Source organism: Equus quagga, chromosome 15 (genome assembly GCF_021613505.1).
Source record: "Equus quagga isolate Etosha38 chromosome 15, UCLA_HA_Equagga_1.0, whole genome shotgun sequence".
Lineage (NCBI taxonomy): Eukaryota > Metazoa > Chordata > Mammalia > Perissodactyla > Equidae > Equus > Equus quagga.
The window spans coordinates 52,175,287-52,187,319 of record NC_060281.1 but is presented as its reverse complement, the minus strand read 5'-3'; the positions used below and the strand labels follow the sequence as shown (position 1 = coordinate 52,187,319).

The following is a 12,033-nucleotide window of genomic DNA, read 5'->3' as shown; positions in this document are numbered from 1 at the left end:
TATAGCCACTTACAATAGTCTCCATCACTCACATGGACATTCATAGATGCATGATGTAATGAGGATCCACATGTTGGTGCCAGCCTGTTTGCTCATTGGGACCTAACTGTAGTGAAAAGTCGGATATAATACTCAGACAATGAAGCTTATTAGAAAGAGCTTTGTGTTGAAAACAGTGACCTCAATCATATTAAATATAGTGAAAAATTTGATTTTTAGTTCAATGGATGTTTAAAAGTTGCTGTAGAATAACAATTTAAAAATGAATCATTATTGAACTCAACGCAATTGATTTAAAAAGTTATTGTTCTCTAAGATCTGAGTAATCAAGTTTTTCTCTCCATTCCTTATATCTGCCAAATTTCAAGTGGATTAGTTTCTTTCTTTCTTTCTTTTTTATATAGATTTGGGGAAGGCATCAAAACTCTTTACCCAGAACTTCAAGGAGCCAAAACTAGTTAGAATTAGTTGTCAACACATCTGAAATGTCAACACATATTTTTTTCTGGATAATTTCCTGTGATTTAGAACACTGATTTGGGGAGCAATTTTTAGTATTCCATTTTTCAAGTGTTTGCTTTCAAGAAGGATATTGCCTTTGAGATTTTCTTAACCCATTAAATTCTCCAAGAGTAGAAAACATGTGAAAAAGCCAACTTGCATGCTTATTTTTCCAGGGTCTCAGTCTCGTCTCAGAAATACACACTCTTGTACTGAACCTTCTGAAACTGTCAGGTTTTTGCATACACAGGCTTATGTTTTCACACCAGTTCATAAATTGGGTGGAAGATGTCACTTCTGCCATTTCTATTTTGATAGAACAGAATGGCATGTGGGCGTGTGATGTGGGGGACTGTATGTGACTCTTTCCTTCCTTATATACAAAATCAGGGTAGAGTTCCCGTACTTCTCCTTGGAGAGGGAAAAATATCATGGGCCTGTTGCAACCTGACCTTTGTTAATTTTCCAACAAAATAATATTCTAGGGGTGGAGGAAGCAGGAGGAGAATAAAATCTTCCATTTTTAAATCGATTAAGTTAAAAGGATTTTTTTCTCATAAAGAAGCAACATGGTTCTACTCACCTATGATTAGAAAGCTTAGCTTACTGACATAACTCATATTGCCCAAGACCCTGTTTAAATGAGAATTCTGGCCTCAAGTACAGGATGTGATTTTTACCTGATAAATGTTTTACTAAAGGTTGAGAAGCAACCTAACAGGAGAGGAATGGGAAATCAACCGAAAGCACTGCCGAGGTTAGAAGAGCTAAGAAGGTCAGCTGGACCCACATCGTTCAAAAAGGAAACCTTGACATTTTGGCAGCTTGTGTCCCTCAAGCCCTCAGTTTTAGGGACGGAGATCCTGAGTCCATTTTTTCACGCTGGGGGTGGTGACACCTTGCTCTCTGGGTCCTGAGCTCTCTGAACAAGATGATTTTTAGCCTTAAAGTTAGAGGAGGTATAGTTTTGGGGAGGAGGGGTGATAATTTGATGGGGTCCTTTGGGAAAGTGCAAACTTCCTCTACGTTTTTCCTTTGCCTACTTTGGTAGGACCCATATGAGTCCTTTGGACAAAGGCATCAAGCCTCCCTGCCTTCTGCTTTGGACTAGTTTCTCCTTCTGTTTCCAGGAGGAATGGAGAGAGGGTAAGGAGGAAGTGTCTCTGTAAATAAAAGAGAAATAAACTGACCCCATTTCCAGTGGTTGAGCTTCTCTCCAAGTAAGTAGATGCCGATGAAAAGGATGTAGCTGAGAGAGAAGAAAGCTGCTAGACCCACTGGGCTGAGTTTGGCAAACACAGGATACACCCACGTACCCATCTCAGAGTAGATCCATAGAACCCTGCAGACAATGACAAGTCACAATGATTAGGAGAGCAAGGGAATAAAAGCTATTTCCAACTCAAGATCAATGGGGTTCTGAAGCCCAGGCAGATAAAAAGAAGCCATGGGGGACGTTTGTCAACAGCTGAGGTGTTCCACAAACCTACAGAAGTGAGTCTTTTGTAGATAAACAGGCTTGATTCAAAGAGACATCCTGTTTCATGGGCTGGGCTTGGCTGTTTTACCCAATCCGTTAAAATTCAATGTTAGTGAAAGAATCTGGAAGAACATCGAATACGTCATTAGCCAAAGAAAGTGTGTAAGAACATGAATTATTCCTTTCCCTCAGAGATATGACCTGCTGAGACACTGAACCTGCTGATAAGGTGTCCATTTGCTAGCTCTCAGCCAGACAAGCGAGGTTAGCTTTTCCGAGCTAAGAGTCAGGTGTAGCTTTCCATTAGCTGGGGTATGGGGGGCAGAGATCAAGCATTATTGCTGCAATACAGTGCGCCTGGGTTTAATTGTTGGCCTGAGTTTAGTTCATGGATATAGCCATGGAGAGAGTGGAATGGATGGATTTACAGGAGGCTCAGATCTTGCTCATGTGAGGATAGAATATGTCATTTCTATAAGCCAAGAAAAGGAAAAGAAATGCTAAGAGAGGAGCCACGATGTCTAAGTGAAGCCTAAAAATGCAGTTTGCTGGAAACCAACTGCACTGGAAGATGCCAAAGTCTGAAATAACTTTTCAAATTAAATACGGGGAGGATGATGTATCAGCTACAGTTTATAACTGGTTAAGAGTGCAGAATGTGGAACCAGGCTTCTGTGATTCAAATCCTAGTTCTGCCGCCTATTAGCTATGTTGCCTTCAACGATTTATTCAACTTTTCTGTCCCCTTGCCCTCATGGACAAAGTGGATGTGCAAACAGTATGCACCTTATAAGGCTATTGTAAAGATGAAGGGAGTTAACACGTGTACATTACATAGAGCAGTGTCTGGCACATCATAATCATTTAATGGGTTTAAAAGCTTCTCTCTTCTGAGGGATGGCACAGTGGGAGTCTTCTCACTGCTCATCTTTGTAACAACCTAGGATAGGCTAAGTTGTGCTTTAGAAACAACGTTCAAATTTGGATACTGCAGGCAGTCAAAAGAGTTCAGACGGAAGAATAAAATTCTGTGCTTAACTAAACTTTCAGAAACCCAAGTGTGATCTTGGTTGTTTCAAATATTTTATTTCAAGTTTGTCAAATACTTTGTGGAAGAGACAAGGGCTAATATCAGGGCCAGGACTAAGGTGAGGCAAAGGAGTCACCTACAGCATAAAATTTAAGGGGCCATCTCTGTGCATCAAAGGATACAATCAATAGAGTGAAAAGGCAACTTACGGAATGAGAAAAATATTTGCAAATCATATATCTGATAAGGGATTATTATCCAGAATATATAAAAACTCCTAGAAGTCAACAACAAAAAACCAAACAACTCAATTAAAAACAGACAAAAGACTTGAATAGACATTTCCACAAAGAAGATATACAAATGGCCAAGAAACACATGAAAAGATACTCAATGTTACTAATCATTCAGGAAATGCAAATCAAAACTACAGTGAGATACCACTTCATACCCAATAGGATGGCTACTATCAAAAGACCCCAGAAAATATTGAGTGTTGGAGAGGATGTGGAGAAATTGAAACACTTGTGCACTGGTGGTGGGAAAGTAAAATGGTATAACTGATATGGAAAATAATATGGCAGTTCTTTGAAAAATTAAACATAGAATTACTATATGATCCAGCAATTTCACTTCTGGATATACACCCAAAGAAATTGAAAATAAAGACTCAAGGAGATATTTGTACACCATGTTTATAGTAGCATTATTCACAAGAGCTAAAACATGGAAGCAACTAGAGTGTCCCTTTACAGATGAGGGGATAAATAAAATGTGGTATATACATGCAACAGAATATTATTCAGTCTTAAAAAGGAAGGAAATTCTGACACGTTATAACATGAATGAACCTTGAGGATATTATGCTAAGTGAAAGAAGCCAGTCACAAAAGGACAAATATTATATGATTCCACTTATATGGGGTACCTAGAGTCACCAAATTCATAAAGACACAAAGTAGATTTGTGGTTGCCAGGGGTTAGGGGAGGGGAGAATGGGAAGTTACCGTTTAAGGGGGACAGAATTACAGTTTGAGAAGAAAACAGTTCTGGAGATGAATAGTGGTGATGGCTGCACAACAATGTGAATGTACTTAATGCCGATGAACTATATATTTAAAAATGGAGGCACCACTCTTAGCTTTGCAAGTATGGAGTTTGCACTTGGTCTCTAGTCCTGACCACACCAGTATCACTCTGCTCTCCCAAACTTGTCTAGATGCACCTTTTATGTAATCAAATTTTACTAGATTGAAACAAATAAGAATTATCATTATTACTAATATTGGAATTACGTGGATGTGCATCCCATGGATGCATTTTAGAAAGACACCCACAGCACTTCTTTCCTGCGTGGCTGCTTCTCATGACAGGACAGAGAAGGTGTAAGGGACAGAAGGTAAATATCCCCAAGGAGCTAGGGCTAGGAGTTTGGGGTCAGAGAGGAGATCTGGATATACTTCAGGTGGGTTGCATTAGTTAGTTCAATTTGTTTACCTTATATACTCGAAATTAGGGCTTCCTAGTTCCCATGCACATTTATATAAGATAGTCTACAAATAAGGACATGCTCCTAGAGGCCTGGAAAGTTTCGGTTTATTTACTTCATTTTTGTTTCCTTCAGCATAAGGTTTGTAAAGGAAAGTTCCAGAGGTAAGCTAATGAAGTCTGTACTTTCACAGAGAAAGTGCAAAGGAAGTTATAGGTGTGTTGAACGGACAATGGGAAAAGTAATGAAAATACAAATGGAGTGTTTGGCAAGATTGTAGTCATTTAATGAAGGGCGGTCAGCAGAGAGGCCTGAGTGAGGAGATAGTCACACTCAGCTGGTATCACTTCTTTGTGGCTTGCCTGAATATGTGTTAACGGGAAAGACAGAGAGAAAAGGAGGAGGAGGAGAGGGAGGGAAGGGGGGAGGAAGGAAGTCAGCATGTTGGAAACTGAATTTGTTTCTCTCCTGTATCTCAGTCAATGTCAGCTCTTCACTCACCCTGGCCCCCATGAAATCATATCTCAATGCTTCTCCACTGCCTCATTTCATGATCTCAGGCCGGGCTCCTTCACCTCATCTGGGTTTCTGTAATTGTCTACTCACTGGGCTTTCTTGCTCCCTTCAATCCACTTTTCATACCACAGGCCACCAGTAATCCGATAACCTTTCTAAAAGAGAAATTTGTCCATGGTGTTCCTGTGCTTCCAGTGGACCCCTGTTGCTTTAGGAAAATAGCCAAGCTCCTTCACCAGCCTACCTGGCCTTGCCCTGCCCACCCGTCCAACCATCCACCCATCCACCCTCCGATCTGCCATCTGTCCATACTGGACCCCTTTCTGTTTCTTCAATGAACCAAGCTCAGTAGCTTCCGGGCCTTCATCCATGCTCTTGTCTCTGCTTGGAAACTCTGACCTTTTTGCTTCCTAGGATATACTTGCTCTGGGCCTGGGTCAATTTTGCTCATGCTCGAGTTTCAGCTTCAAAGTCAATTTCTCTAGAAAAGATTTTTCTGAACATCCTTCAACCCCCATTCAGTAAGGTTCTTATGCCCTGCGCTTCCCCTACCAGGAACTAACACCCCTGTTACTTATTTGATTGTCTTTCTAACTAGCCTGGAAGCTCAATAGGACCGGGGACTGTACCTGTCATGCACATCCATTTTCCAAGTGCCAGTACACAGCAAGTTGTTCCTATTTTTAAATTAATGGCTGTTTGGGGTGGCTCTACCAGCCCCATGGTTCCCCTTAACTGCTGCTCACGGCAGTTGCTGTGGACAGTGCTCAGCTGCCTTACCCACCGAGAGCACCACAGCCTCTGAACACTGGGAAATGGACCCAGCAGCTTTCCCAATTTTGCTTACTCTGATGCTCACTTTATTAGTACTGGAGGAAGCTGATGATTCTGACCTTCAGTTCAGAGATCAATATTCTATGTCCTTCTGGAGCTGTCTGCTGTATGAATGTATGTGAGTCAGGCTGGGCAGGCACAAATTGATACCAAAAAGTAATCTTTTATAGTCTCCTCATCCTAAATCTTGCAGCGTCAAATGACTATCATGAAATTCGTGTTTTCTACGTCTTATCAGTAGGAAGTCTGTGGGTTAGAGATTAGTAGATAACTGGGGGTTTTGTGGGCTCTAGGCATATAATTATTAGTGTTAACCCTTGTGTCTGACCTTTCTGACCCATCAGAATAACTCAAATAAAAGGAGTGAAAAAAATCTGTGACACTAGAGCGTTAGACAAATAGTTTACGTGGATGTTGAAAATATTGGCAATAATGAGAATTGTTGGGGTGGCAAGCTCTTCATGGATTAAAAACTGTTGCCCACACCTCCCTGGAACCCCCACTCCTGGCTCGAAGCTTCCTCCTCCCTTCAAGGACCAGGGTGTTCTTGTACATTCCTGGTTTTCTGCCATCTGATCATTCTTCGCTACTTTGCTGTCCCCTTCCCCCTCCTGTCCCTTAGATGAGGGCGTTTCCCCAGCATTCACCCTCGACTTCTCCCCTCTCCCCATTCTCTCTCTCCAGCGTCTCCTCCCGCCCGGAGGGTTCGCTCCCTGGATCTCCACAGCCCCTCTTCTCTTGAGAAGGCCCAGTCTGACTTCCAAAGGAAAGTTCCTCTAAGCAGAGGTTCTCCACCTTGGCTGAAAATTAGAACTGCCTAGGGGGGTCTGTAAAAATGCAATGCCCAGGGCACATCCTAAACCAATTAAACCCGAATCTTTTGGAATGGGACCCAGATGGGATTTAAACGGACTTTTTTACTTATATCCCAAACTATTTCTTTTCTAACTTCTCTACATCTATTATTGGAATCACTGTCTTCCCAGTCTACCAGCTGAAAATTCTTAGAATTACCCTTGATTTTTTCCCTTTCATTTGTCCTCTAGGTGCCAATTAATCCAAAAGACCTGTTCTGTTACCTCAACAACGTGTCTCAGGCATGCCCGTCATTCCTGATTGTCCAGCTGTATCCTTCTTCACTCTCTTATTCCTAATTTCTCTAACAGGCGTATTGGTTGAATAGGAGCTGAGGTCGGACAGGAAGGAGGGGAAGTATAGGTCACATATCCTCTCCTGGTCCACCACCTCCACCCCTCTTCACTTTGCACCCTGGCTGGCCTAGACCCAAAAGGTGGAGTTGGGTAGCATCTTTATATTTATTTTTGCATATAAATTTACATGAGGACTAAAGAGTCCTTCTGTGGAATATGGCGTTGGGATTCTGATCCCTGCTAAGATTCAAGCTTAGAAAACTATGGTGCATCTAGAGGGTCCCAGATAAAGATCCTATTTCAGGAAAAAGTAACACAGGCTCTGGGAAGGAATTCATCCCAATGCACAAGTGGGAGTAGGAGGGGATTGCTGATGCTGGGTTTGGCAAGGTGGCTGGTCCTGGAACTCAGCTTAGTCCAGCCCACTGGCAGTTATTAATGTATTCTGGAGTAAGATATCCATGTGTCTCAGTGTATATGTGTAAATGGGTGCACGAATTTCAAGGATGGTTACACCTGGAGACCCAGGCAGTTTTGCTGTGGGACCTCACCTGAGCACAGTATAGAAGAAAGGGATCATCTCTCTTGCCTCATAGGAACTGTTATTGAGAAGTGACTTTATCAAATATCTCCTCCAAGGCTGGATTATAGCTGCATGTGTGTGCGATGCTTGCACTTGGCATGCAATATCTTATACATTAGCAGAGACACCTATGGTGTCAGCAGATTTCTAGTCTACCAAGAGCAGGGTAGTGGTGCACTCCAGGCCAGCTGGGGCTGTTGCAGTAGCCAGTGACACCGTTCTACTTCTACCCACATAGGGTAGAACATTGGCAGTGTTGGCATTGTCAGCAGTGGGGGTGGCATCCTAACCTTTAAGAAGCCAGGTGGAGGTGTTAGGCCCAGGAGGCTGGGTATGGTGGCTTTACAATCTGTGTGGGTGAGCAATGCTCAGGACAGTGTACAACATGGGCAAGTGTGAGCGCTCACTGGATCATTAGAACTCCTTAGAGATGGAGGTCTTGGAGGACTGGACCCCCTGCAGCCAGGTAGAGGGGTGCTCCAAGCACCCGGATGTGGGATGACGCTGGAACTATGAAATAACCATGGAAGAAGAATAAGACATTGTGATTAAACTAGATGACTTAAGAATATCCTGGCTAATTTTTATTTGTATATTGTTTTATTATGTTTTGCTTCCCATGTCTTGCCATTCCAATCCATTTTAAGCACAGTTATAAAGACAGGCTACGTAAAGCACAATTCTCTAGCCAAGTTACTAATACTTCTCAATTCCTGGCTCCACGTCATAGAAACAAACAATAGCAACAACCAAATCTCACTGTCTATACTCTGTCTAGCCTCCTCAGCCTTCCATCCACAAGCCTCTGTGAGAGGGTAGTCCAGGTGACTTCCCATTAGTCTCCTTCCTTAATAGGTCCAGGTAAGCAAATTGCTGACTGTTGCTCTAATGTGTTCTGGGCTCCCTTGGCCTTGGGACTGTGCTCTGTTGTTCACTTTCTTGCATTTTTTACTTCTCCAATCCAGCCAGTCCTTCAGGGCGCACATCTAACACACACCTTTCATGAAGCCTTTCCCACACTGCCCAGTTAGACATAATCGCTTCCTCCTCTGCATTCCTGTAGCTCCTTATGTTCTTTGTGACATTTTATCATTTCCCATCTTGTGCTCTTATAATTTGTATGCATGGCTCATCTCCACTTATTAAGTGCAAACCCCCTACAGGCTGGGGCTTGGCTTTATATAACTTTGCTTTTCCCAGCAGTCCCAGCCCTGGGTTAGGGGAAATATTTGTTCAATGAAAGAATGAATAAAAGCCAGCAGAAGGAACTTTCTATTTTCCTGCTCCTCACCACTGCCTCAGAGAGAGCCAGGTGAGGTGTTTTGGGGTGAGAGAGAGGCGAAGAGTAAGCGAGCTACCATATTTATAGGTGACTAATGCTTTCCAAAGGAAATGAAAGATTTGCAGTTGTTACTACTTTGCAAATCTTTATTTTCCCACTTAGGGGCCAGCCCTCCAATTTTGCAATCTGAAAAATAATGAAAGGCCAGTGCCACATGTGAGGCAGTCCCCACGGTCTTGATGGCTATTTTTAGGTCATTGTAATGTGGTTTCAGCTGTGAAATTCTTCTCCAGCTCAGTTATGGCTGTTTTTCCGACTCAAGTTTGTTTCTCATGCTCTCTTTGGCCCGGGCCCATGTTCTTTACTGCTCTGTCATTTTCCTATTTGACCATCCAAACTGGCACACCTAAGAGCTAACCCATAGCCACTTCCCTCAAATGTCTCCATGGATAGCCACAGTTTGTAGAACTTGTTGATGGCCATCTGTGGCCGTATCCACAGTCTGTGGAACTAGTTGATGGCCATCTGTGGCCATGCAGGCCCATGGCCCCCAGATCATTGTGTAAGGGTGGAGACAGCAGGCAGCAAAGAGTCTTGGCTCCCTAACCAGGACACCAACAGAGGTAGGGGAGTTCCGGTCGGTGAAACAGCATAAAATGCCCTCATACAGGTGTATTTGCTTCATTCTAGCAAAAATGAGGCCTGATGGACCCCATGCTGATTTAGTCATTCATTAATGATAAGGCGGTTCAAATCCCAAACCACTTCAGCTCGCCATGGGGGTCTGCACAGTCACATTCTGGCTGGGGGCAGATCCCCTTCCCTTCCCTCCACTTGCTCCATTACAGAACTTGGAGCAACAACATCTTGAAAGCTTTTAGATTGTAGAGACTGGGTTAAGCTTTTTCGCATGCCCAGCCCTCCAGCATTTAGCAAAAAGTATTTTGCACATACAGGGAGTTGAACTAATACCAGCCATATGAATAAGATGGAAAGAAAATAAGATTTGGAAATAGGAAACCTGGGTTTTAGTGCCAGCTTTGATTTTCCCAGCCATATGACCTTGGGCACGTCATTTAACTCACTGAGCCTTCAGGGCTCCAATGCTGGATGATCTCCAAGTCGCCTTCCACCACCTGCCCCTCTGATTCTGTCTGCATTCTGATTGATACTGTCATCAGTTGGTTAACATCAGTTCTCCTGAATTACCACAAATGCCACCAACTTCATCTCCCTGTCTCATTCCTCTTTAATTTCCACACTTCAGCCAGAATCAGCTGTCTAATCACCTTTCTTACGTAAGCCATATCATTCACTTCTCTGCTTAAAACTTTTCCGCCGAAAAGCCCTCAGTTTAAAAGTCAAAACTCACTGATGTGAATCCATGATCTAGCTTTTCCCTGTCCTTCAATTCAGTCACACTCTCAGCTCCTCCAGCTCTTCGCAGATGCTGTTCCCTCTGCCCAAAGGTCTTTTCCATGTCTCTTTCGAGTTATTCCTACTCATTCTTTGGGTCTCAGCTTAGACATCACTTCCCTTAAGAAGCCAGCCTTCAACATCCCTCCCAGGAACCCAGAGCACCCTATGCTCATAGTCACATCACCCTGTCTTCCCTTGTTTTGTAACTTTCCCCTCTCCTAGACAGTCCCTAAAGGCAGCATGATGACTCGTATATCACTGTATCTTTGCACAGTGCCTGGCACTGAGGAATAATTGAACGAAGATATGATGCACCACACTTGACCCGCATCTTGTCACACCTCCTTTTCCCCAGCCCCCAGTCCCTGCATTGTTGGAACACATGCCCCGGCACTGACAAGCCAAGCCCTCTTGACGACTCCTTCTCGTCTTTACAGCAACTACAATTTCCCCCCAAAATGCCAGTGGCCTTAGGTGCTATTTTACCCTCTAGGTCTCAGAGGAGGAAAAGAGTGAGGGTCAGATACGAGGATTGATGATCAACTTCCAAGTCCTCAGGCAGAAAAGGTTAATATGTCAAGAGCCCTATCTTATATATGAACTCCAAAAGTTACTCTTGGCAAGAAAAGGTAAATCAGATTAAAGTCCACCAAAAAAACAGAGTATGGAAATTCATGTGCGTAATCACCCAAATACCACCCTGCCTGTCCTCAACACATACACCAGAAAGAAATATCTTTATGGATACATACTCTTACCCATCCCAGGTCCCAGGTATCCTATCTTTAGGGATTTGTTTCTTTGGGTTGAGCCAGAAATGGTAAATACATGGGATATATCCTGCCGCTCCCCATTCTCATGCTATTGGCAGATATTGCTAAATGATAACACAGCTCTTTTTGTGCCAGGATCCTTCTCAACACAGTGCTCCAGACATCAACTACCAATAGGTCCCCGACTTAAGCCTTATTCTCTAAAGGGTCCTTTGTTAAACTGCAAAGACCTTAGGCTGAAGAGGATAGATCACTGCAGCTTGGGGTAGATTTATCAAGCAAGTGCTTTCTTCAAGACAGGAGAAGCAAAAAAGACTTTGGACCCTCAGGAAAGGAGGGATGCAGAAGGGTGGGAGGAGCAGACTCTACAAAAGGGAAGGAAAGGTGAGGGAGGAACCATCGTCTGAGTTCTGGACACAAAGGTTACTCAATCTTAGACAAAGGCTGCTAGGTATCCCTGTGGGATGTGTTCTCTTGCTGGCTTCCGTCTCTGACAGAGCACTATGCTGAATTAAACTCCCCCAAAGGGAGCTTACCCAGATGTCAGGTAGGAACAGTTTACGTGAGTCTAAACTAGAGAAGAAACATCATGATTAGCTTCCAATCTTCAGGATTGATGTTTGGCATGCCCCTTTCAGTAACGCAAAAGCAGGGGTGTAGATGAGAAGGCTATAGAATGCAAAGGGGGTTTTCCAGTCACTGGGTGATAGGCTAAGCACTTTCTCTTGATTACAGACCACTGGGCAGCATTTCTGAGAATTAGTGTTGCCAGGTGGTTGAATGATGAAATCTAGGCCAGCTACTTAAATTATCTCCCATGCCTCCAGCTCGGCTGTTCTGCAGGCCCCTAGGCAATTGCCCAAATGCCCGCCAGGAGCTCTAGTGCCAGATGTTGATGCAAATAAGGCCATAATGATACAGGCAACAGGAATGGACCAAACCTAGTATGCTCAATCTGTCAAATGCCTTTTTGGA

At 43.3% G+C, this 12,033-nt stretch overlaps 1 protein-coding gene and 1 long non-coding RNA gene across 6 annotated transcripts in view; one reads left to right on the top strand and one right to left on the bottom strand.

The window, feature by feature from the left end:
* Positions 1-12,033, bottom strand: part of ADTRP (androgen dependent TFPI regulating protein) — a 57,335-nt gene that overhangs the window by 6,460 nt on the left and 38,842 nt on the right. For both annotated transcript variants that reach the window (XM_046641369.1, XM_046641368.1), the window contains one exon: positions 1,692-1,843. In XM_046641369.1, coding sequence (XP_046497325.1) covers positions 1,692-1,843 — 152 coding nt within the window. The remainder of the gene's footprint in view (positions 1-1,691; positions 1,844-12,033) is intronic.
* The window catches only part of LOC124227390 (uncharacterized), a 69,569-nt gene that overhangs the window by 30,542 nt on the left and 26,994 nt on the right, over positions 1-12,033 (top strand). The window lies entirely within an intron of this gene.